Here is a 26273-nt window from a genome sequence, read left to right as displayed (position 1 = left end):
TTGGTTATATTCAAAAATTATATATTTAAATATTTATACAATTGCAATTGTACAGTAAAAAAAAAAAAAAAAATTCATATTCATAAACAAGGAAATGTACTTGTTTTACTAGAAGTAGAAACGAGTTTTAACCTGTCTTCTATGGTGTGGTTTACATGAATGAGATATATGTGCAGCGAGTATGAGGAAGAGTGATGTGGCACATGATGGAAAAACACACATTTACAGGAACTTGTTTTTGTGTGTTCTGGTCATTGATATTTCCCTCATCGACACGCTTGACAACAGCAGCACATTTTCCCTCTTAATCCAAAGCATGAATCGGTCTCCACCAGTGTCTGTTTGGTTTGCATTAGACGTAGTGTTTGACACTAAAAACCAAAATAACGTTCTTGTGAAGTAAACAAGATGGAACATAAAAAGTTTATCATTTGCATGTGTTTCTAAGTCTTGCCAATTTAAATATCCAAGCTATTTTAAACCATTCAAGCACCAGAAGATGCGAAAGAAAACTCAATTGTGTACTCGCACGCCATTATCGGTTCCTCTTTCGTGACTCCTTGCACTTGTACAGACACATTCACAAATAACCATATAGTCAAGTATTCTTTTAAACATGTAAAGTGAACGTAAACAGAAAGAAATCAGATGTGTATCAGTTTATTGGATCCGTGCGTCAGGTCTTAAAGTGACAGCAGCCAATAAACACCTTCTGCTGTCAGTCATGAAATGCTAATGAAAAATTATATTTAATTTATACAGTGAAAACAATGCAGTGGTTTTTTACAATTAATTAATACATTTCTGTACCTCAAAAAACTACAATATGATCCGAACCATGAGTGTGTGACCCCTAGTACCCGAATCATAAAAAAAAAAAAAAAAGGTATTGTGTTTAATAGAAAGAAAACGCTGCACATAAATATTAAAACTACTTTTATTGGCACTATGACCTGTTTCTTGGAAAACAAGTTTGCAAAGCAGTGTTTCATTCGCTCATCTCGTTTACAACAGCACAAGTCTTGCTACAAAAACATTAATATTGCTAATCAGAGATCAGAATGCATTTGTGTTGCTGAACATGAAGGATGTTCAACAGACTACATATAATACGAGTTATGTGCGCACGTCCCGACTGACCTCCATGGGATGAAGCAGCAAATAATTTCTGCTGAAGTCGTTACCGCTGTATAAATCAACCAGTACGATCGCCGCTGGACATAAATAGTTGCGGTTACTGGCACACAGACAAGTCCTGCAACTTCAGATCAGAGGTGTTTTTTTTGTGTGTTTTTTTTTTTTATATAAAGAACATGCCATCCCTCATGTTCACATGTTTAGGTACATGTCCTCAAGTTCGTTACAGTCCTGCCCATGATCTGAATGTCGTCGAAGGGGAACAAGGCCAATATCTGCAAAACAAAAAGGAGAAACTGTTACCACATCATCCTATTTCTGAGTAAAGCTTGCAGAGAAAAGGCTACAAGTCAACATGAAATGGATTTCACAAAGTGCACTGATGAGAAATAATGCCCAATAATACAATGAATGTGTGTTAAGAACGTGTTGACTTTGAATTGTCCGACGCGTTTTCGGTACCAGCCGTGGTATTCTCACGCCGCACATCAATGAGTGTGTTTACATGCATGCATATTGAGCTTTATCTCATGTAAATGGGGGTGGGCGATCTTCCCAAAATTCATATCACAATTTTTATAACAAACAATCACAATCTGAATCACGATCTTCCCAATTTTGAGATGTACTACTGAGAATATCCAGACTGGACTTCAACCATTTGCGTAATTTAAAACAATCAGTTGTCAAAATAGTCATTAAACCCAGAGTTAAACGTTAAAACACTGCATAGTCTTCAGTGTATGAATTAAATATACATTATACCTTATTAAAACTACTGGAGTTATTCAGTCAAGAGCAGAGAGTGATTTTGTCTTTAACATTAATGAATGCATGGATTTAATATAATGACATGATAGTATTTTTGTTCTGTTTTCAGTTGTTTAAATCTTTTAAATAGAAATTTTATGTGCTTTTGTCATTTTAATTATTTTTTGCTTTAATTTTGTTTCAGTCATTTTAGCACTTAAACATTTTATTTTTGAGTTGTTTTAAGCATGTTGCTATGTAGTAGTGTCAGTTTTCATTACAATTTTTGTCTAAAATTTAGCCATGTACATTTGTCATTTTAATTTAGTTTTTTATAAATGTTTGTATTTATCTTTAATTTATTCACTTACATATTTCACCGCTGGAAAGATGAATGTGTATTTAAATTGGGTCATTTATGTAGTAGAAATGTGAAATTATTTTAGAAGTTGGAGCCTTCTAGACTGAGAAAAGCCAGAAAATGTATTTTTGGCTCATGTGGATGAAAGACAACAACTCCCAGAATGCACTTGCTTCGCTGCCCTAAGAGGCCCAAGCCACGCCTACCGGTTACAGAGGGCAGTGTCGGGAGAAATGATACAGCTAGGCTACTAGTCGACTCGAAACTGAAAAGACGGCGTTTTATCGTGAGATCCCCCTATGGGCGGGTTGAACACATGCGGGACGAGCTCCTCCTACTGGCTGGAGTCTCTCGCCTCAGATAACGATAAATGACGATTTTTGTGTCATCTGAGGTTTTTTTCCAGACACACAATACAGAAATCTCTCGTCTCAGGGGAACATGAGGGAGGGAAGCACGGTCATTCGGTTTCTACTGATACAAAGCTGAATGCTAATCGGTGAAGTATCCCTTTAACTTATTTTATTTAAATTTGCCTTTTTTTTTACGTTTATGTGTTTCATCTAATATTTATTTTATTTCGGCTTTATTTCAGTTCACAAAAAAGATTCTTAATAGTTTCAGTTGTAGGTAATAATAACAGGTCTGAAAAAGTCTGAAGATTGTGTTAAGCTTTAGCATTGTTCTGCTAGATACTACGGTAACATGGATCTCCTTACATCATCGTTGCCGTCTGCTAGATCCAGCGCCGTCTCGTCCTCCATGTTTCGGATCATCTTGTCGGCTCCGGCCTGGCACAGAAGGTTTGCGATGGTGGCGTCCTGTCGACCCACGGCCAGATGCAGAGCGGTGCAGCCGTTGAACATGACGGCGTCCACATTCGCTCCTCTGTTCAGAAGCAGAGTCACCGCTTGCACATCGTGGAGCTCCACCGCCACATGTAACGCCGTCTTCCCGCTCGTTCCCTCCTGAACCACACAAGAACGAGGAAACACGTGGATGTTTGGTCTCGAGACCGAAGGTGTTCAGCAAGAGCGACAGATCGGCCTTGAGCTGCTCACCTGTATGTTCAGATCCACACCGTTCTTCATCAACAGCCGCATGAGACGATGATGCTTGTGCAGGGTGGCCACATGGAGACACGCCAGACCTGCAATAAACCACAATATTTAATGCCTTGATTATGCACAACTTGCATTGCATTCAATGGATATATTTAATTAGGTCATTAGGGGTGTAACGATATTGAACTCATGATATGATATTATTGACATATGGTTAAAGGTTACCTCTAAACAAAAAATGTACTGTTGATTAAAATGCTAAATTTGGTTTTACATTGTGTGTTTAAGTGAATAGTCTTGGACTTAGTGCTGGAAACCCAAAGCACAGGACAATAGAGACACCAGAATAACAATATTCATGATTCTGAAGCTGAAAATACTGAATTATTTTAGACGAATATTCTTGCACTCTTTCACTGACTAGATATATTTAAAATAATGTACCACTTTTACTGGTAACAGACATTTGGCATTATCAGGACACACATATTCCCCCATTGCATTATTATACATGTATAGTATATATATATATATATAAAATATGATGTAGTACTGACACTAAAACTCTGAAAACTTGAATTTTTTCCTCACACCAGTAATTTTTTTCATTTTGGGTGAATTATACACAATACATATTGTCACTATCAAGTATCAAGTCTGATGCCAGAAACTACTCTGCACTCAGGAAACACTTTCTGCAAGAACTGAAGCCTTTTCAGGGAAACTAATGTAGAAACTGCTTCTCTGTCATGACTGTAACTGACATAAAGAGAAAACTGAATGATGACAATGTTATGAAACCCTGATACTGGAAGTCCATTAAAACACGGAAAAACTCCAGGGCACTTTTTGATGCCAACTTCCTTGTTCTGGCACGACTGTTTCTGTTCACTAAAAGCCCTCATGATGAACTCAGGACCGACCAGCAGTGTGACATAAAACAGCATTTCCTGAGTACATGTGAGTGGCCACACTAAAGTGTCCTGTTATGATGCTAGGGGTTTCTGGATGATTTGAGCATGCTGCATAGTGGCATAGGTTTGTTAAAATCACGAATAAGCATTATGACTACCAAACAGGGTTCGGGTAAATCAATGCATCGCCATTCTCTTTCCAACAATTCTGGATTGATTCGGAGAATTTCAGAATCGATTCTGAGCTTTCGTTTTACACACTGTATATATAATAAGTGGTTAAATGAACTCAAAATGCTTTTATGTCACGAAATGAATGTAAACACAGTCAGTTATGTCTTCAACAGAAGGGGCAAAAACATATTATATTCCAAAAGATGTCTGTGCATTAGTGTGAATGCAGCTTATTAGATCGTCAGTAATAATCATACAACAGTAAAACTGTGAAAGATAATGCTGAAAGCACTCTGTTTATTTCTAGTAATATAGTTCCTCTTTATGATTTATGACTTGCTTTTATGTTTTGAAGCTATATTGGTGTATATATTTTAAATTCTTAACATATAATTTTTAAATTTGTAATTATTTTTAGCACTTATTTCCCAAGTTTCTCAGACTCAGTCTCAGACTAAAATGCATGTTTGAGCCGTTTCAACTGAACGCAACCATCTAAAAATATGTCAGTGCCACTGTTTTGTCTCAAGATGCACACCAGTAATGTTTTTTTTTTTCTAAGGCATGTTTATAGAAAAACTACTTAAATGCCCTAATTGAACTCAGGCCTAATCCTGGCTTAATCTAAGCCAAAGACTATAGAATAACACAAGACGCGTCTCTCGTTTTGTTTTGAAAGTGGAAAGTGTTTGCAGGGTTGCACTTTTTCCCAATGCACGCGCATTAGCTTGATCCACCCAGAATTGTTTTGCTTTCTGTCATGATTAGAACGTTTAGAAACAACATTTATGAGACAGTTGGTTTCAGATTTCATTGGTGATTTCAGATATGGAATTTAAGCGTAACCTTGGCGAACAGTTTCGGGAGAATTTGATGTTTCCCCATTCAAAAGGATAGGATCTGCACTTGCATGGCCGAGAGGCGCTTCAAAGATGGCCGCCGAGTGAAATGACTTGTCTTAAAGGTACTTTGTCCATTATTACTTATTATTTAAGTACTTGTATTACAAGAAAATCTTACAATAAATATATTTTTATAAACTAAGAAAAAAAGTGGATCAAGAATGGTTTTGGAATCGGATCGTGTCGTGCCTGAAGATTCCCACTCCTCCCACCAAACGGTCTCTTACCTCTCCAGTTCTGTGTTTCCAGCACGTTGGTGAGTTTGCTGGGTGAGGCGTGGTGGACCAGCTCGTTGGCACAATCCAGGAATCCGTGCTCACACGCCACATGGAGAGCGGTGTTTCCTTCCTGGTCCTGGAGCTCCAGTGAGACCCTCTTTTCCAGCAGATCCTTCACTATCTTGGGCTGGTTCAGGTATGTGGCCAGGTGCAACGGCGTCTATGGACGTCAGAATAAAGTCAGCATCCGACAACATGAGGACTGTCATGGCTAATCCTACTTTTGACAGCAAAAACAAAGCCTGTTTGATGTGAAAATACAACAGATAGTTTTGATACTGGACGATAGTCTTCCATTAACGCCCAAAAGTCCTTAAAGGCCCACTGAAGTGCCTTGAAACACGCAGTTTTATTCAGTGTGTTAACGTCATTTCCACTGAAACAGGAAGACAGGGCGGGACATATCAAGTAGCTCCTCCCCTTTTTAAAAAATAGCCAATAGCGTTTCGTTTATATCACAGCTCATCCAGAGCTGTTGAACTCAATAAAGCCGCAGTTTCCTCCTTCTCCTCAGTCTCCTCCTTTAAAATACAGCAATCTGTGCAGAATTCAAACGTGTCCGATACGTTTTCTGGTCTGCGGGACTCGATCACATGATCCGCTCTGTGTATCGTGTCTCTGGACCGAAGCTGTGGCGGTTCGAGCGACACTAACGTGAAACCAGACTTCATGGAAAGCATATTTACACTGTCTGAAACGTTCCCTATCCCCTATATAGTGCACTATGTGCCATTCATCATGCAGAAAACAGTAAATGAGTGAACAAGTGAACATTTCAGCCGCCACTTCAGCGTCTATTTATAATGTAGGGGGCGGAGCTTCAGATTCTAGAGAGGATTTGATTGGACAGAAAATCTGATGAGAAGCTGAAGTGCATCAAAATCATTGATCCATATTTGTGGAAGTGAGAAACTAAGTTTTGAATACTTATATCTTCTAAATACAAATTGTGTCATTGTTTTAGAGCACACTAGCTTATAGATAACAGTAAGACTAACATATTCATACTATAAAGACAAAAAAAAACTACATTTTTATTTCATGGGGACTTAGTAATTATGGTTTCGTTTTTTATGCAACTGAATATGTCGGGTTGTCTGCATGGGGACCGTCCCCGTGTCTCTCAAATGAATAGATCAGAACCGCAGTGTTTCAGACGATCGTACTTGATTTGATAGTTAGCCTGTGTGGGTTAGCAAAGGCATCGCAGACTAGCATTAACCCTTTTGATTTAATGACATTAAGGTTAATTTATTCCAAAGATGAGGGACCATGCAAAGGTTTACTCAATCTGGGAGTTACACACTGACTGTGTCAAAAGGAAACATGTGAATTTAGCTGGCGTTTGCTGATGACGTGGCTTTTGGTAAAAGCGCAGCAGCACTAGTATTACTCACAGCTTAAAGTGCTGACTGTCAGATTTGTGCACAGTTTCCTTTAGACATCACACCCTGATGTGATTAAACATCCTTCTGACCCAAATCTGACATCCTCTCATTTAATAAAGCATCAAAGTCAACATAAAATAGGGTTTTGTCACTCATTTTAATTTAATAATGTGACACATTTCGGACCAAATTCCATTATTCCAAGATTGCATCTAATCATTTTAAGAGGAGAACATTTATGAAGCCTGATGTAACATGCGTTGTCTTTTGTCAATATGAAACTATGGGCTTTTGTATTGGGGTGTGATTGCAGGGTGTGATTTTTATCCATAGGGAATCGAATGGATGAAGAGTTTTTCCTTTTTTTAGGCAGAGTTTGATGAAAGATTACGCAACTTTCCTTTTTCTGAATAGCATGCGCTGGTGAATCATTGATGATAAGCAGCTCTGATTATTTATTTCATATCGTAATGTAAAACTAGCCAAATGAGTCAGTGACTACTAATACCAACTAGAGGATTTTGATCATAAGTGTCACATTTTTCAGTAAGATCCACAATGTCCAGTGTTCCCACACCTTTTGACCAATGCATTTGTAATACAGTGTCTATTTACACTAAGTGCAAACAGTCCGCCTTGTTGGCAGAGGCTATTCACAGAAAGTTGACAAATCGACCCCGATTTCGAATCTGCCTTTTGCCGAACTCGCTCTACTCCCTTTTCCCGTCACATATCATATCAGAAAAGGCGTTAATTTTCAATAAAAATGAAGAAAATATTCGAAGAGTGGAAATAAAGTGTGTTTAATAATAAAGTGTTTATCGGTCAGGAGTAGGGAGGGCTTTACTGTCCCAACAAGGCGGCATCCATTTAATAATTTGAATAAATAATATAATCATTTACATGTTATTATTGCATACCGCTTAACGTACAACAACAATCCATCTACTATTTACACTTATTGCAAAGAAAATACTGCTATTTTTACATAAGCGTAAATAGAATCTATCGCTATAAATAGCCGCTGACTTTCTAATAAGGATTTCTGATGAAATATTTTAGAGCAGCAAGGCAAAACTGGAAACATTGGTTATGCCAATGGGATTTTAATAATTTTCATGGTATTTCCAGGCCCTTTTACGCTAATGGAGGAAAGAAAACCCCTTAATGTTTCTTTTTACTTCAAAGCAAGAATATAATCATGTTCTTTCCACAAAATGTATTGTAACGTATGAGTTATGCATCTGTCCACAGCTTTCCATGTCGAGTTTGTGAGTAATAACCTGAGGTAATTTTACATGTAACATCACACCCTGAATGATTACAACGGCTTCTAATGCATCAGAGGGTAATTCATTGATATTTCCAAGTTTCCATGACTGTGAATATTAATTGATTTGTTGACTTGGCCACATTACAGCTTCCTTCAAGCAAAATGCCAACTAAAAGTCAATACATAGTTCATTTTGGATTATAACAATCATTAGCAGGGGGTTTCTCCAGAAAGCCCCTCGTCTGTTGTCACTGGATAAACCCCACATTTCAAAATAACAATTGAAACCGAGGCTGTCAAACGAGTGTAACAAACACCCATCATTCTTTTATACACACACTCAGGGAGTTTCCCCTTAAAGGGGAAATAGAAATAAGCAAACTTATTACAACATTCATACCCTCAACAGTTTTTCTGTTCCTTCAGGGGCAATTCATGAAACACCAGCATAACGGATTTCTGTGGAAATCTCTCCTGAATCCTTCGAATGCGTGAACTTTGCATGAGAAACGTGTTACGCAATTGTGTGGAGAATCTTAAGATGATACCTGATACAAGTTGTTCTGAATATCCATCAGCTCCGGAGGAAACAGATCTATCAGCTGATGTGCGAAGCATTGCTCTTCGTGGATTATGGCCAAATGGAGGATCCTGGAAAAAAAAAACAAGCAGACACGCAAGTTGCTGGTTAAATGCCAGTTGAAAAAATAAAAATAAAAAAAACGCTGGTTGAAAGATGAAGCAGAGCCAACGGTAAAGGGAAGGAACTATCAAGCAAACCGCAGTCTAAAAGCAGCACATTTCACAACATGTGATGGAAAAAAATAGGTTGAAAGATACTGAGAAATATGTCACAAAAGTGTCTCGTTGACGGCGGTTCGCAGAGGCATTCGTCCGTTGCGCAACACTGGAACTTTTAGGCATTGGTAAAAGCATTCATATATCAGAGATCGCCTTTTTCTATCGAATGATAAAACCTTTCGGATCTTGCAGTTACAAGAAAGACAGCGCAGCCGATTTAAAACACAGATGACAAATGTGAACACACACACACACTCTGCTCACATTTAACCTCCAACAAAAGGAAGATTTCATTTTGCATCCAAATTTTCTTTATGCAAAATGACTTAAATATGACCCAAGCATGTTTGCATGGAACAGTTCCAATCATTTATTTAATTCACATGTATCTGAGTCACGAGGAGCCAGTAAATGATGCATGACCCCTGCACACTCATAAATTAATACGCACTCATTGTCTTTTTCCCATCCTCGAGCCGGCGTGTTTCCTCGCAGGTGTGTGATTTCTCAGCCACTTTCCCCACATGCGATAATCTAGCCTTTACTTTTACAGTAAACCAGAAGGAAACAGGTAGAAGCAAGTGGTTTCAGCATGTAAATAACGTGAGAACAACTTCGGTGTCATCGATCCGACTGTGGTAAAACGATCATGATTCAAATCGTTTCGCCGCATGTGAAACGAACAGGTTTAGTGCACGTTTTTGTCATCATTTATTTCACCTCAAGACCTCACCTGAGGAGAGTTATTATAATGCTTTTTTACCCATTTAAATGTGAATAGAGCTCCAAAAAGGCACTATAAAGTATCATAAAAAGTCCATATTTCATGACCAAAATGTAATCGCTGAAATCTTCCCCACCGCTGTAGCTGTTTATAGTGAATAATTCTTTAAATGGAAGAAAATATGCACAAAAATGCATCTTAAAATACCTTTAAAAGGCCTTTTTTACCCCTAAAAGTTTCATAGTAGTACCTTAAGGTACATAATGCTACTCTAAGATATTAATATGCTTTTAGGGGTAAAAAAAAAAGGTACCCTTAAAATGTATAATATTTATGAGTGTATTGTATGATAAATAAAAAACACTTACTGTAAATTATTCATTTTTTGGGTGAACAACACATTTAAAAGGTTCCTGAGCTTTGTGTAATACTGATAAAATTGAATCGCCATAGTGTGATTTTTAATTCCTTTCTAAAGCATTTTGAATAAATTTCCCTGCTTTTATTTTTGTGATTATTTTTATTCCTTTCTATGTAAAGCACTTTGAATTGCCATAGTGTGTGAAAAACTTGCCTTGCCTTGTGTCTGTAATATAAAACTGACAGCATGGAAGTGAATCCCTAAAGTGGGACTTTGCTTATCCGGACTGAGGACTTCATATGGCCCGTGGCACTACTTTTAGGTCTTTAGAAGCATGTTCTCTACTCTTGATGACACTCGGGGGAAAGTTTTTTTCCTTGCAACAGCAACAAAAGCAGGCCAAAGGTAAACCATGGCGGCCCACTATGATTCAACATGCATCACAATGCAAGATGTTCTTGAAATAGCAAGTCTTATTGACATCCTGGTTTGTCACTGTCAAAACTCAAACCCAATAAAGAAATGAAAGCAGGGTGACATTAACGATGTTGTGTACTTGCCCACTTGTGCGGTGAGTGTTTGCGTATGTTTTTTGCACATATACCTTACAGTTGAACCGCGATCTGGTGTAAAGGTCACTGCTTGCATAAACATGTTTACGTGACATGTGCTCTTAAATATACAGTGCATTAAAAGCACATGAATATGGGTTTAAAACAAATGCTTTGCACTTTCTAAAGAGCTGCCATCATAGCGTGTTTTCTAGCCGACGAGGGGAATTCCACTGCATACTTCTGCTTTCTTCTTCTCATGCGCCATAACAGCAGATCCAGTTTCTAGACGTCTGTTAACCGGCTGTAGTGTTAAAACAGAAAAGCCTGCTACTGTAATCAAAACTTCATCTGTCACATGAGAATGTGTCACTCAGCAAACTAAAACAGGCTTTAAAATGAATCAACTTGAAAAAAAATGTTTGTTAGTTTCATGTTCAGCAACATTTTTTACATTTTATGACCGTAAAAAACAAGCCTTTTCCAATTAAAATCTATTTGATTGCTCCTGTACTGCAAAAGGGATGAAAGGCAACGTTATTCAGACATAATCTTGATTTACCGTTATATGGGCTTTATTAATGAGAGCTCACCATGTAAACACGTACTACAGACTTCAAACTTTCTCTCATTCACAATTAAACTTTTTACACTGTGTGCCAGATTAATAATGACTTCCTATTCTCTCTCTGTACGATCATAATGATCATAGTGAATGCCTTAAATTAAATCCAGGCAATTAAATGCTTGTAAAGGTTTAAAGAAACATCCTGCACACTTTCTGAAATCAATTCACCTCCATGCCATCCATCCATCCATCTATCCACCAGCCTTGCACTTTAAGCTGCAAAAATAGCAATATGAAGATTAACATAATAAATGAGTTCCAGTCTTGGATACTGATTAGTAAATACTGCAGGATTTAAATTCTGCTATCCTTCCGCTAGATAAAATAGTCACAGCTATAAAATAACGATGCAATGCAACAAAAAACGTTTATCTAATGGGGGCTGCAGTGATTAGATTTTATAGATTAGATTAGATAGATTTTAAGCACGCCTGGAATCAGATCAGAACTAGTTGTTCGAACCACACGTTTCAAGTGGTTTCCCCAAATTCAACTTTTAATGACTTCTGCAGTCTCAAAATGATTCAACCCCTTCATGGTAAGCATGGCGAACCCTATTTACCGTAGTATCTACTGCATGACAGGGAAGGATGCCACTAAAAAATCTGCACATTAAAGTTGATGGGGGAAAAAAAATGCGTCCCTAAAATTATTATGTAGAATGAGAATCCGTTTTGTAAAAACAATAAGTCACATCGGACGTATAGGTATTACTCCGCGGCGCGCGTGCTTGTTAACGACACCCTTTTAATCGGGCTCTTATTGCCTTAAACCACGTTAATTAAAATCACAAACACCCCACATTTACACATCAAAACACATTTGAATTACACGCATTTCAACTTTCAGAAACATATCAATGAAATGTAAACGTACGTGTCTCCATCGTCTGTAACAGTGGTTAGGAAATTCACTTCCTCTTCAGTGTATTCACAGTCATTCGTGCGTTCACATTTAGAAATGCTGCATTCCTCGATTAAAGCCCCCAAACTGTCCACTGTTAACGACGAAGAAGCGTACGCAGAGTCCAGTCGCTCTTCTGTGCCGAGTTTATCCTTCTCATCAGAACTGTCCAAACTCCCGTAATCTCTGGAGAGAGATATCGAATCGATTCCGGAGTCAATCCGATTGTCCAATTCAAATTTGCGTTCTTTCTCACCGCCGCTTCGCGACATTTCGAAGCTTCGATGCGTATCTTCAATGTAGCAATGAAATGATGAAACAAAGTAAAATCACCGTGACATTATGACACCAGAGACACTCGCTTTTGTTTCTCATCCCACCACTGGTAACTCCGCTATCCTCCCCAGATACTCCCAGACTTTCCAATGGCTCTTTAACGTGAAGTGTGTTTGTAAAGTTTCAGGTTGAGCTAAACACCAGACAAAACTCTGTAAGTTACTGAAACTGCTGTGAGAAAGCTGGCAGTATTGTATTGTATGGGGAAGCGGTGTTGTAGGCGGAGTCAATGCGGCTTTCAATCTGTCTACAGTGGGAATTCCCCACAGGGAGTGGCAAAAACCCTTATCATTATCGATCCAATCCAAACACACATGGAATCTCCTGAAAGCCCTCAACTACAAACCTGTTCTGTATTTTGGGCTGCCAACAACTTCTTTGAACAACCTGTGACTTGATCTGACAGGCGTTATTAAAGTCCCTGAATTGCGACACATCTTTAATCTGGATATGTATGGGTTTCCAAGATTGCATCTAATAATTTTAGAGGAGAACAATAATGTTACATGCATTGTTGTTTTTTACTTGTCTGTCTGTTGTAAGTTTTGGTGGACCAGAAATATGTCATATTAAAACAATAGAACTATAGTCTTTTGTGTTGGTGTTAGCATCATTCTTTGCATACTACTAACATCTTGTTCTGGATGTGTGAATTAAGTACAACTATTCATCCCACGTGCACATGAATGCACAGATTTTGTATTTTAAAAAATCACCTATATTCAATTCTATCATGATGTTTCATTAAACATAATGGACAGTATCATCAATGACCAGCAGGTGGCGCTGTGGTCTGACTTTAAATTCTCCACAGGCGTGATTTATGATTGAATGGCTCATTTTTACATTTGAAAAGTCAAATAACTCCAGAACGTTTGTCACAGGTCTTTTCATTGTCAAATGAACAGGTCATATGACCTATGGTGGCAACAATGAGGATTTTGACTTGAGTTAATGAGTATAACAGCATATCTAATGATTGCATATCCACAGAATTCTAGTTTGATCATTTTTGTCATTGATATTGGCTGCATGAGGAAAAGCACAATATTCCTAAAACATCCTTTGTGCCAAACACTGTTGAATTCCCAATGTTTTGAGATTGATGATCAGCGCAGATGCAAAGATGATTGCATTGCACATTATTTACAGTTAATATTCTTGTGCTTTGCGCCAGCTGCCAACAATAGTTTTTAATATGCAAATACTGACACTTTTGTAGTGACCACCTTTCTGTTATGATGTCAGAACCTTAAACATGATGTCAGAAAGATAAAAAATAAAAAATAAACATTAATAAAGGGGAGGTAAATGTGAATAACATTGTTGAACAGAAATTGCAGGACAAAGAATAATTGTAATTTTTTTTATTTTTTTTTACTTCTAATTAATTGCATCTTATTCAACCCCAATTGAAAATCAGGTTTATTGGCAAAATTTACAGACTTGCAGCTGTTTGCAATGGACAAATTCAAACAAAAGTAATTGAAATAGCACAACACAATAAATGTTTCAAGTTTCCCCAAACTGAAAATGCAACTTTTAATGTCTTCTGCAGTCTCAAAATTATTCAACCCCCTGAATAGAATCCCTCACATCAGCGCAACTCTGCAAAACAGGTGTTGTCTCACTAATCAAGGGCTTCATTAGTTGCACCAGGTGTGCTTGAGCTAGAACACATGAAATATCTGAACAGACTAGGTTTGTTGAGTGTCACGTTTGACTGCATGTTAGAAAGATGGATATGTCAAAAGAATGGTCCAAAAAGTTAAGAGAAGATCTCATCGCCCTTCACAAACGAGGAACAGGATACAAAAAGATAGCGAAGGCACTAAATGTTCCAAGAGACACTGATAGAAACGTAGTTCGCAAGTTGAAAGTGAAAGGAACAGTGGTTACACTACCTGGACGGGGCAGAAAAGGGAAGATATCAACGACTGAAACCAGATTTCTGAGAAGGCAGGTTAAGAAAAACCCTTGAGTGATTACAAAAGACCTGCAGCAAGACTTGGTCTTGGTCTAGGTTCAGTTTGCACAGTAAGGCCCGTACTAAAAAGCACAAGAAAAGAGCTCAAAATCATATAAATAAACCACAGAAGTTTGGGGATTCTGTTTTGTGGTGCAATGAACTGGATCTTTTCGGCCCTCTGGATCATCGGTACGTCTGGAGGAAGAAGAATGAAGCATATGCTGAAAAGAACTCTCTGAAAAGAGGCTCGTGATGCTCTGCGGCTGATTTATATCCTCTGGCTCTGGAAACCTGCAGTGTGTGGAAGGCAAGATGGATCCACTGAAGTATCAGGAAGTCCTGGGAGAAGTGAGGAAGCTGAAGCTCGGGCCTTCACACAGGACAATGATCCCAAGCTTACCTCAAATTCCACCAAGGCTTGGTTGCAGAATAAGTCCTGGAAGAGGCATCACAGTCACCTGACTCGAACCCCATAGAAAATCTCCGGTGGGATTTAAAGAAAGCGGTTCCAGCACACAAACCCAAGAATATTCCTGAACTGGAGGCCATTGCTCATGAGATTCCTCAGAAACGCTGCCAGAAGCTGGTGTCTGGTTTTACGTCAGAACAGCAAAAGGGTTTTCCACTAAGTACTAAAAATGCTTGCCATGAAGGGGGTGAATCATTTTGAGACTGCAGAAGTCATTAAACGTTGCATTTTCAGTTGAATTTGGGGAAACCACTTGAAACATTTGTTGTGCTGAGCTATTTCAACTACTTTTGTTTGATTTGTCCATTATTTATCAATTTTATATATACACATATCAATATGCAAACATGCAAATTGGTTAATATTCTACTGAGAAGGTACAAATAAAATGTTTGATTTTAAACAGAAACTAAGTGATTTTTTCCATTAGTCAGTTTATATAGGAAATGGGGAAACCACATGCATAGAGTCAAGGTCACGTACGATCCTCAGCAGAGACGACTGGGATAGATAAACAACACTCTCTCTCTCTCACCCTCTCTCTCTCTCTCTCTCTCGCCCCCGTTACCTGGATCTGTGCTGCGCATCCGCGTGGATTCATCTCGCGCCTCATTGTCATTCACTCCGCGTTCATGCGCTTCGCCGCTGCTTCATTTTCCATACGATTTCTGCATCTCGCTGTGGATTGGCTTCTTTTATTTGCAACGCACCAGTCTTAAAGCAAATGATCTGGACAGCCAGCGATCCCGCAAGTGTTTGGTTCTTCTCAGACTCCGAGGACACACGAGTGCGCGTGCTGTGACAGGATGATTCCTCGCTGAGGATTGCACTATGATGGATGACCCATGGCTGTGATGTTCATGTTCCAGTATCTTCATCTTCTTCTTCTTCTTCATCATGTCTCCAGCAGCTCCGGTCACTGACAGCAGTGCTTCTGATGTCCTGCACGAGCACGAGCACACGGACGCGCCGCGGGAACTGGTGAGTTTCATCCGATGAGGGAAACCTTTGTTACAAACCACGACAGAAGAGAATTCATAGTCTCTTTATTCTGTATGTTTCACAACATGCAAGATAGAGAAGCTAATACATGCAATACGATTAATGTTTAATTGACACACACATGATGTGTGTGTGTGTGTGTGTGTGTGTGTGTGTGTGTGTGTGTGTGTGCACGTGAGTGAGAGAATAGATACACAAAGACACGTTCAAATGCAGTGGCAGACAGTAAAAAAACAACAACTCATATATCATGGTCATATTTCACCACATAGTCAAATTAATAAAATAAATAGCATTTATATGCACCTGACAAGCACTGTTCATTTGATGTTTGATTATTTGTTCTTATTTTATGACTGTTTGCTTGTATTGAATAATGTTTTAATTGGGAATTTTCACTCGAATCTAATATTTTTGTGCAATTACTGACTGTTTTTTTTTTTTTTTTGCAACAACAACTACAACAACAACAAAAATCACATGCCATTGGTAGGTGTGGCAAAAATATATAGTATTATGTAAATAACGTAAATAAAATTCTTAAAATATTTATTTCAAAATAATTTTATAAAAAAATATTATTTTATAGATTTATATAAATTAAATATGATTTTGCATTTATGCATTTATTTAAATTAAAAAGTTTTTTTTTTCCCTACATTTTGGAGTGAGTATGACCTGCATGTTTTTTATGAGATTCACCCAATTACTGTTAAGTAACATTTAAGTTGTTTGTAATGATTGATCATATATTTTCATAATGACTTGCCTGCAAAAAGTGGGACCTGAATGTATTTCACAGTATAGTGCCGATAATGTCTTACTGTGTATTTTCAAACAGAATAAAAAGATTATACTCTTTATTAATACAATGAAGTTGAGAAGCATGTTAAGGGCCGTCCTGACCGCAACTAAACCCCAGAAAGTCATTGTCTGTTATGTCATGTTACTAAAATGACCAACTCAAGAGCACTATAATAGTCTGAATGAAAGTGGGACACCCCGCTCACACTTCCCAAAATATACAGGACGATCCCAGCAGAGAATCCTCAGTAGATCTTGACTGAAAGAGCCTCAGGGTTTGGGCTTGAGCACATTACAGAGGCTTTGTTTCACTGCTGAAGTGATTCGTCCCCAGTGCATGATCTGATTGGATGCTTGGGAACACAGAAGGTTAGGAATCTCACGCTGAACACATGATTTGGCTGCTGATTAAAGATGGTGATTAACTCGTGTGATCAGTATTTCCTCAGAAGCGCGTCCCCTTTGGGTCGATGGAAGCTCTTTATTCAGTAATTACGTTTCAAAGTGCCTACAAATGATGTGCATGAACACTTGCACTCAAAGAAAAGGGATTTGAACTATAACCTGTTTACAAAATTAAACGGCATGTAATTCACATTCAAAGACCCGATTAGCTCAACCTATGAAGGTCAGTGAGGTTTCTGAACTAGTTGAACCACATGTTTCGGCATTAACCACATCAGTTAGTGTCAGAGTAACCCAGTGGTGTTATTTTAATATCACTGATATACTATTATAGTGTTTGTTAATATTTGTAATTATAGGTCATGTTATATTTTCTGTTTTCATTGTCATTTCGAGTTTTAGTAATTTTGTTGTTTCTGTTTTTTTCATATATCCAATTTTTAATTTAAGTAATTAAACTAAATGAAAATGAGAAATGTTGAAATTAATGTTATTATATTTTAAGTAATGCATTTTTTTTACTTTAGTTTTAGTTCATGATAATAACCCTGGTAAGGGTGCATTTTGGTTTATTCCAACATGCAAAATCATTTAAATTCATAATTATTTCAAGTGAATGTTATCTTGATTATTTTAAACTTGTTTAGATATTTGTACTGGAAAACAGGACAAAAATACTGAGGAAGATATACTTTTTTCGCAATGTATGCAACATTTAACGCCATGACTTTCACAGCAAAACAGAAAGTGTTAAATCCACAGTCAGTGTTTATTTAGGCCCACACTAAATCGAGTTAAACTTGCACTTTAAGTAATCTTACTTCACCATTAACACCATTCACATATGCAAATTATTTCACATGTATGAATTTAAGACTTTCTGCTCTGATTTAAGTCTGTTTTAAGGCCTTGAGGGCAAATTAAGACTTTTAAAGGAACCCTGGTAAATAGCAGCATTAAACAGTCTGTACAATTTTTCTGATTATTTGAATTAATTGATTGTATTTGACATAAAGATAACACAGAAACATTGAATATGGTAATTATAAAAATGATCCTTATAAGAAATGCACCAATGTATGATTGTTTAGATATTCCATCATGAAGTACAGAAAGCTAAATACACAATCAAAATTGTGTCATTATTTTCTCATACTCCTAAAATGAGTCTGTTTGCTACAATATCTATAAATAAAGGCTTTAGATGACATGCGATCGCAGTCAAAAGTCTATTCTAAATGTAAAACCCTCATATCCGTTGTGTGCCCACTAATGTCAAAATCAAACCCACGCCCTTTAGGTTTGGTTAACAACATCATGTTTCATAAACCAATCTTTTTTTTCTGCAGAATGTCCTCATTCAACCTCAAATTCATTGGTCCCTCGGTGACTTCATGTTAGCGATCACATTTCTGACATACTTGAAAGGATGTGAGGAAACTCAAATACTAAAAAAACAAATTGCATTGTATATTAATGTCTGAGAAATACTTCATAAGGGCTACTTGTCATAAGTGCTCTGGCTCCCGCTGAGAGCTCCAGCGGTGCGGGCCTCCAGGGGCCGTGCTAAAAGGTAGAGCGGATAATTATGGAAGAACCTTATCAATTATTTAATGCCTACTGCCATGTTAAGGGCATAAGACATGGCATGCAATCTCATACTCAAGAAAAACGTAAGAAATATGAAGCCTTAAATACATGCAACAAGCACACACAAAAAAAAAACAATGCCAACTGCTGGCCTGCTACTTCCACAAAAGCTCCTGAAATGCAACTAAATCAGGCAATGTGATGAAACAGAAGTTGCGATAGTCTTTGTTTACCCCTATTTTGACCTATAACAAAGTGAAACAGTTTCTGGAACGAGAACAAATGTGGGCGGGGCTTGATTTTGTCTGTGAGGAATTGATTGGATGGTTGTGGTTTGCTATTGGCTGATCTCATGTGAGTGACAGGTTATTGCCCCGCCCACATCATCAGAGAAGAGGTAAGATATTTTGATTAAAGATTACGAGGCACATGAATTTAACAAAAATAATGATGTGCACGCATAAATCATTTTATAATAAATACTGCAACATCCCACAAAAAATAAGAAGTCAATTTTGATTTAATGGTGACTTTAACACTTGAATGTTTGAATGAGATTAACCCAATCACAGCTCGAACAAATGCCTTCCAGCTACGACATTAAATCCTGGACTGGATTTTCTACAAACGGGGATGCTTAAATTGATATCACTTCATTTAGCGGATGCTTTTTTCCAAAGTGAATTACAAATGAGGAAAATTACAAGCAATTTGTCATCAAAGTCAACAAAATTCCTAGTAATAAATTCAAGGACACCTTAAAGCATTAAAGCAAATCAATAAAACACATAGAAATACAAAAAGACAAACAAAAAAGGGTAACACTTTATTTTACAGTGTCCTTGTTACATATGTTACATGTACTTGCCATAGTAATAACAGTAAATTATGCATAATTACATGCAACTAACCCTCAACCAAAACCTAACCCTATAGTAATACATGTAGTTAATTATTATTTATTTCTCAGTACTTAAATCTATAAATACACTATAACAATGACACCTTAAAATAAAGTGTAGCCCAAAAAGGTTTTAATCTGAGTTTTAAACTGGGAAATAGAATCCAGCTGGAAAATCTGCAACGGTAAAGAATTCCATAATTCCGGCGCTGCAACTAAACGCCCAAGAACTGGGGAAAAAATTACTTGAAATTTTGAACAGTCAATAAATCTGCAAAAGATTATCTCAAAGAACATGATGGAGAACTTCCCACTGTCGCCTTTTCCACGTTTGTTGCCATTGGCTTGACTTGCTTAGTTGGGGACATTCAATTTAACATTTTATTAAATATTCAACAATATTATTGATCTGCCTGCATTGACACTATTATACAAGAACTGAAACATCACTGAACTTACTTAAAGGGTAACTCTCACCAAATTGCAACCTAGGGTATTTTTGTGCATCTACCCGAGGCAAACTTTCGTTTAAAAGCATAATTAGGATGGAAACGCCACTTTTAAGATTGACCGTATTTTCGTTTTCGGTCTAATTGCCTTGTGAATGGGAGTGAATGGGGCACGACTATGATAGCATCAAAAATCACTATTTTTAAAACACTAAGACGACTCGACACAACATGAAACTTTGCTCTCAGTATCACCAGGGGCTCTACACATGAACTCCAGCATTGAGATCATTGTGTGTGTTCACAGAGTTTACTAAAGAGAAAGATTTTGAACAACTCACCGTCTCTGTGTCCGCCGCCATTTTGACAGTCAAAAATAGTCGATCTCCGAATGCGAATGAACTGACTGTGAATTTTAGTATTGTTTCTTATATGAGGATCCTTTTTCAAATACAAGGTCAATATTGATTTTCACTAACGACAAAACAACAAATTATCTGTGAATTTATATGGAACTAAGCTTTAGGAGCTTTCCATCTTTACTCTCCTCCCTGTTACGTTGCATTCGGAGATCGACTATTTTTGACTGAAAAAATGGCGGCGGACGGAAACTGTGTTCAATGTTCTCAATGCTGGAGTTCATGTGTAGAGCCCCTGGTGATACTGAGAGCAAAGTTTCATGTTGTGTCGAAGTCTTCTTAGTGTTTTAAAAATAGCGATTTTTGATGCCATTATAGAAGTGCCCCATTCACTCCCATTCACAAGGCAATTTGACCGAAAACGAAAATACGGTCAAACTTAAAAGTGGCGTTTCCATCCTAATTATGCATTTAAACGAAAGTTTGCCTCGAGTAGATTAACAAAAAGACCCTAGGTTGCATTTTGGCGAGAGTTCCCCTTTAAGATGCGTTTTAGTCGATCGGATCACAAGTTGACGAGGGGGAGACATTCCCGTTTACACCTGGTGTTTTAATCCGTGTCTTTTGTCCACTTTCATCCTGATTTCTTCGAGGGGAGGATCTATGAGTGGGTGAATGTATGGGCTTTTTCAGATCTTTCAATCTAATGGACAAAATAAGCTCACGCAATTTACATATGAACCACTGATCTATATAGAATGACTGGATAGCTCATGACGTCATGAACAGTGAAGCCACCGCGCCGCCATATTGGTATTCCCTAGTGAGCTCATGCGTTCTATTGAATCAATAGGAAATTTTATGATTTGACTGAAAAAACATTGCCTAACGAGACACCGTTTTAAAATATAAAGTCTCCCTGCACATTTTTATAACGCAAACACTCTTAGCATTTAAATGGGTATTTGTTTAAAGTCGGAAATTTTTCCTGCTTATTAAAAAACGGCAATTTCTTTGCAAAAGGAATTAAAAGCTGTACGAGAACACTAGTCGGCCTTCACTGAAAAGCTATCTTCACAGGTAAGAAAAACAGTTTGATACTATTAATTAAATAGTGAATGCTAAAGACCTATATTTTTTTGAATTGGTGAATATTCATGTGAATATTGTTTCGTAGCCACGTACGAATTAATAATACCTCAGCACAATACTAATTTGTTCCCTCGTTTTATTATATTGTGGCCACGTTGTAATTCGTTAAATCAAAATGAGGGAGGGAATTAGTTAAACGTGTCCACGATTTATTAAAACGAGGGAACAAGTCGTCGTAACAACGAATTATTTAGATCAGTGCAGAGAGAGCCCCGGCCGCGCGCGCGCACTCTCAGCGCCTTCAAACAACCCGAGCGCTGTATTGCTCTCTCTCCCTCGCGCATATCAACATCAACTGACACAATATTAAAAGGTCGGAAGACCGATTTGTGTTTTATAGATTAGTAGTTTGTTCATATAAAGTGTTTGATTAGCAAGTTACATGTTCAGGAAATGCTTAATACAAATTGTATGGGTTAATGTAACGGTAAACGGACTCTGCACGAAGCTCTTTTGAAGCTGTCAAATGGTGTCGCTATTGGACACTTAATTGTGATTATTGCTGCTCTGAGGTTTCTTATAGGCTACTGTTGACTGTTTTATCGTTGATTTTTGAAGAAGCAGCAGCTCTTGCCTCGGAGAAAACAACACAGGCATAGCGACAATTTTGCATATAAATTACTACTTATAGGGCTTGAATTACAACCTGTGGGCAGTTGTTCTACATCCCTTTGTGAACGTCGTCTTACACTTGTATGCTGCACATCGGGTCATCTTAAAAGTGCCGTCGGAGCTACCAATCTCTGTATAACGGGCGTTGGATCCCTCTGCTGGTAGGGAATCGTAAGATGGCCGCTCGAACACTTCCGGTGGCTTCACTGCCTAGTGGCAGTTTAGAACGTCATGAGCTATCCAGTCATTATATAGATCAGTGATATGAACGCGAAAAAAGAGACGACAGAAAAACATACGGAGAGCCTCAGCTTCAGCTTCTGCTCTGACAGCCTCAAGAAAGTGTGTGTTAGACATCAGGAATGGAGGGAGAACATTGTGTTTGGTACGTTTTTCATCTTCAAACCAAACTTGGGTCTCCAGCCGACAGAGTTTAAATCCCATCTGGCTAGCGCTCTTCCCGTAATGTTCACGCATTAGTTCAGTAAGAGGAGAGTTGTCGACTTTTGTGGCTGTTCGACCACATGAGCGTTTACACTACGAAAGCAATCCGGTCTAATGCGTTTTCAAGTTTTCAACCACACAAACCGTTTTAGACCCCGTTTACACCTGTATTTACACCCAAGTTTGGTTTGAAGATGAAAAACGTACCAAACACAATGTTCTCTCTCCATTCCTGATGTCTAACACACACACACACACACACACACACACAGCGTTCGGCGTGATCTTGAGGCTGTCAGTGCAGAAACGAAAGCTGATAATCTCCTTATGTTTTTCTGTCATCTCCGGTCGCGTTCATATGTAAATTTATGCGAGCTTATTTCGTCCATTAGATCGAAAGATCTGAAAAATCCCATTCATTCACCCACTCGTAGATCCTCCCCTCGAAGAAATCAGGATGAAAGTGGACAAAAGAGACGGATTAAAACACCAGGTGTAAACGGGAATGTCTCCCCCTCGTCAACTTGTGATCCGATCGACCAAAACACATCTTAATATCAGGTGTAAGCAAGGCCTTGGAGTGTATGTACATCTCATTTTTTACAGTATAAGACATGCTTTCTTGAAATTTCCCTCTGGGTGAAAAAGTGCCACAGATCTATTTCTCACTTCTCCAGGGCATTTTTTCACTTCTCCTTTTCTATCATTTATATCTTTACAGCAACGACCCTTGAAGCAGTCCCTGAGCAAGTCCCTGTGTCGCGACTCGCACTGGAAATGCCTTCTTCTGTCGCTGCTAATGTACAGTTGTGTGATCGCGATGACCTGGTGCCAGGTCACGAAGGTCACTCGTCTCTCCTTCGACAGCGCCTTCAAGGGCAAGTCCATGATGTACCACGACAGTCCCTGCTCAAACGGCTACATCTACATCCCAGTGGCTTTCCTCCTCATGCTCTACGTGGTTTACCTAGTGGAGTGTTGGCATTGTAACTCACGCAGCGAACTTCAGTTTAAAGTAGACCTGGAGAGCATCACCGAGCGCGTGCATCGCATGCAACAAGCCACGCCTTGCATCTGGTGGAAGGCTATTAGCTATCACTACGTACGCCGGACGAGACAAGTAACTCGCTACCGCAACGGGGACGCCTACACGACCACGCAGGTTTACCACGAGCGCGTGAACACGCACGTCGCCGAAGCCGAGTTTGATTACGGGAACTGCGGGGTTAAAGACATTTCCAAGCACTTAACAGGCCTAGACAGCTTTCCAGTGACCAGGCTACGCTTCACCAAGTGCTTTAGTTTCGCTAACGTCGAGTCCGAGAACTCCTATCTGACGCAAAGAGCGCGCTTCTTCACCGAGAACGAAGGACTTGACGATTACATGGAAGCTCGAGAAGGAATGCACCTCAAAAACGTCGAGTTTAAGGAATACGTGCTTGCATGTGCAGATCCGGATCGCTTGCCTTGGTACGCGTCGCGGTTTAGCTTCTGGTTGGCGGCGGCGCTGACTTTATCCTGGCCGTTGCGCGTCCTAGCGGAGTATCGCACGGCGTACCTTCATTATCACGTGGAGAAGCTTTTTGGGTTTGACTATGTCGCCGTTACGCCGCTGGACGAGAGGCCGTTTTGCCGCCACATCCCGCGGGTAAACACCATCGACAGCACAGAGCTCGAGTGGCACATTCGCTCCAACCAGCAACTCGTTCCCAGTTACTCCGAAGCCGTGCTAATGGATCTGGCACAGCAGTCCAGCTGTAACACGTTCTCGTCTCGCGGGATTGGCGCGGCCGGTGGAAGAGGCTTCGGTGGATATCGGCAGAACTGTGAGCGCTGTCATCGGTCCATCAGCAGCTCGTCGATATTCTCGCGTAGCGCGTTGAGCATCTGCAACACTAGCAGTCCGCGGTTACCCTTCAGTGGCAGCCGGTTCTCGCTGGGACGTCTGTACGGCTCACGTCGGAGCTGCCTTTGGAGAAGTCACAGTAGTAGCTTAAACGACCCCGGCTGCCCGACGGAAAGCACGCAATGTCTGGCCGGTCAGTCAGCCAATGAGGAGAGCCCACCCTCTCCACCGGCCTATCAGGACGCGCTGTATTTCCCCGTGCTGATCATCCACCGTAACGAGGGCTGCCTCGGTCATGACCGCCATTCACTGCACCGTAACGGATCCTGTGTGGAGACTTCGTTATAGCGTTTGCAAAAGGACACTATAATAAAATATTTGCAAACTGATGATTCTTGATTTGTGGAACAGACTGGTCCTGGAACTGCTATACCCAAATGAGAGAATGCTTAATTGTACAATAGCACAAATGTACAATAACATTAACATTGACAAATGAAAAATTGTTCACATTAAAATCACATTAATAAAGTACATTGGGTTTCATTTGAGTTCATGTTGACTTTAAATGAAAATAGCAAATGGAATGAAACTTTTTTTTCGTTTTTTTTTTTGCTTTGGTGATTCAGAAATGTCAGTTTCAGTGGTTATGCTAAAAATCTTTAGTTTCCCTCCTTATGATAGCACAGACATAACTTGAACAAACACTGAATGGGACATAGGCCTAATTACATTTCTTCATAACAAATGCAGTCTGATTTTTATGAGGATGTTAAAGGAATAGTTCACCGAAAAATTTATATTAATATCCCATAATTGATGTCTGGTCATACGGCCGTTACTGGAAGCAAGAGATTATAGTTTATAAAGTTATAAATATGAATATTTTTCATAGAAAAACGCATTGTTTCGCTTCAGAAGGCCTTTATTAACCCTTTGGAGTCGTAAAGATTACTTTTATGATGCATGGATGAGCTTTTTTGGCCTTCAAACACTCGGGCTCTATTCAATGCCATTACATATTTTTTAATATAACTCTGATTGTGTTAAAAGAAGAAAGTCATATACAGCATGCGTGAGTAAATCATGGGATAATTTAGATTTTTGGGTGAACTATCCCTGTAACACACTTATTCAGCTTCTTAAACATCTGCCAAACTACTTCTCGCATTGCATTTGAAGTCAACATGAAATGGCATTCACAACCCATTTTACTTCCATATTAGAACATCTTTTTAAGTACAACAAAATATTTAAAGAAAAAAAAATGAAAAATGAAATTTTTTTAAAGTTGATGAAAAGATGAAGATGAAATTTCAACATCATTCCAAAAAAAAAAAATATTTGCAATAACATGCATTGACAAATCGTTGACATCAAAAACACATTAAGAAAGTTAATGTAAATGAAAATTGTCTATATTGAATTAAAAAAATATATCATTCAGTCAGAATGCAACAAAACATTTTTACATTTTTGCAATGTATAATATATTCAACAGTGTTTCCTAAAAAAAAAAAAAAATCATTATGAACATAAAATCACTTTTATTAAGGATGATACAGACCAGATGATTCAGTAAAAAATTCGTACAAAGTATTCATAAACCTGTTTCTTTTCTGATCTATTTATGGCAACAGTGTTGGTGCTTTGAATAATTTAATACATGCAGCCTGAAGGACATGAGAACCTCAAACAAAACACATCATCTTTGAAATGTCCTGCT

At 38.5% G+C, this 26273-nt stretch overlaps 2 protein-coding genes across 2 annotated transcripts; one reads left to right on the top strand and one right to left on the bottom strand.

The window, feature by feature from the left end:
* Positions 1 to 919: 919 nt before the first annotated feature.
* On the bottom strand, positions 920 to 12760 carry nfkbie (nuclear factor of kappa light polypeptide gene enhancer in B-cells inhibitor, epsilon). The gene is made up of 6 exons (XM_084432693.1): positions 12183 to 12760; positions 8790 to 8892; positions 5530 to 5740; positions 3310 to 3398; positions 2968 to 3216; positions 920 to 1412 (listed from the first exon to the last, which is right to left on the bottom strand). The coding sequence occupies exons 1-6, from the start codon at positions 12479 to 12481 to the stop codon at positions 1338 to 1340; spliced, it is 1026 nt and encodes a 341-aa protein (XP_084288819.1). The 5' UTR covers positions 12482 to 12760; the 3' UTR covers positions 920 to 1337.
* A 2995-nt stretch (positions 12761 to 15755) lies between these two features.
* tmem151ba (transmembrane protein 151Ba) lies at positions 15756 to 24977 on the top strand. The gene is made up of 2 exons (XM_084432683.1): positions 15756 to 15964; positions 23423 to 24977. The coding sequence occupies exons 1-2, from the start codon at positions 15881 to 15883 to the stop codon at positions 24893 to 24895; spliced, it is 1557 nt and encodes a 518-aa protein (XP_084288809.1). The 5' UTR covers positions 15756 to 15880; the 3' UTR covers positions 24896 to 24977.
* Positions 24978 to 26273: the final 1296 nt, after the last annotated feature.

The sequence above is a fragment of the Rutilus rutilus genome (genome assembly GCF_951802725.1).
Source record: "Rutilus rutilus genome assembly, chromosome: 15".
NCBI lineage: Eukaryota > Metazoa > Chordata > Actinopteri > Cypriniformes > Leuciscidae > Rutilus > Rutilus rutilus.
The sequence above is the reverse complement of the archived record's forward strand: the minus strand, read 5'-3'. Positions and strand labels throughout refer to the sequence as shown.

Bases quoted from the DNA above. Each gene is read 5' to 3' on its own strand.
- nfkbie (XM_084432693.1), bottom strand. From the start codon at position 12,481: ATGTCGCGAAGCGGCGGTGAGAAAGAACGCAAATTTGAATTGGACAAT. The intron at 8,893-12,182 runs GTACGTTTACAT...TTTTTTTTCCAG, and splicing joins GTTACAGACGATGGAGACAC to GATCCTCCATTTGGCCATAA. The intron at 1,413-2,967 runs GTAAGGAGATCC...TTTGTTTTGCAG, and splicing joins TAGCAGACGGCAACGATGAT to ATATTGGCCTTGTTCCCCTT.
- tmem151ba (XM_084432683.1), top strand. From the start codon at position 15,881: ATGTCTCCAGCAGCTCCGGTCACTGACAGCAGTGCTTCTGATGTCCTG. The intron at 15,965-23,422 runs GTGAGTTTCATC...ATATCTTTACAG, and splicing joins CGGACGCGCCGCGGGAACTG to CAACGACCCTTGAAGCAGTC.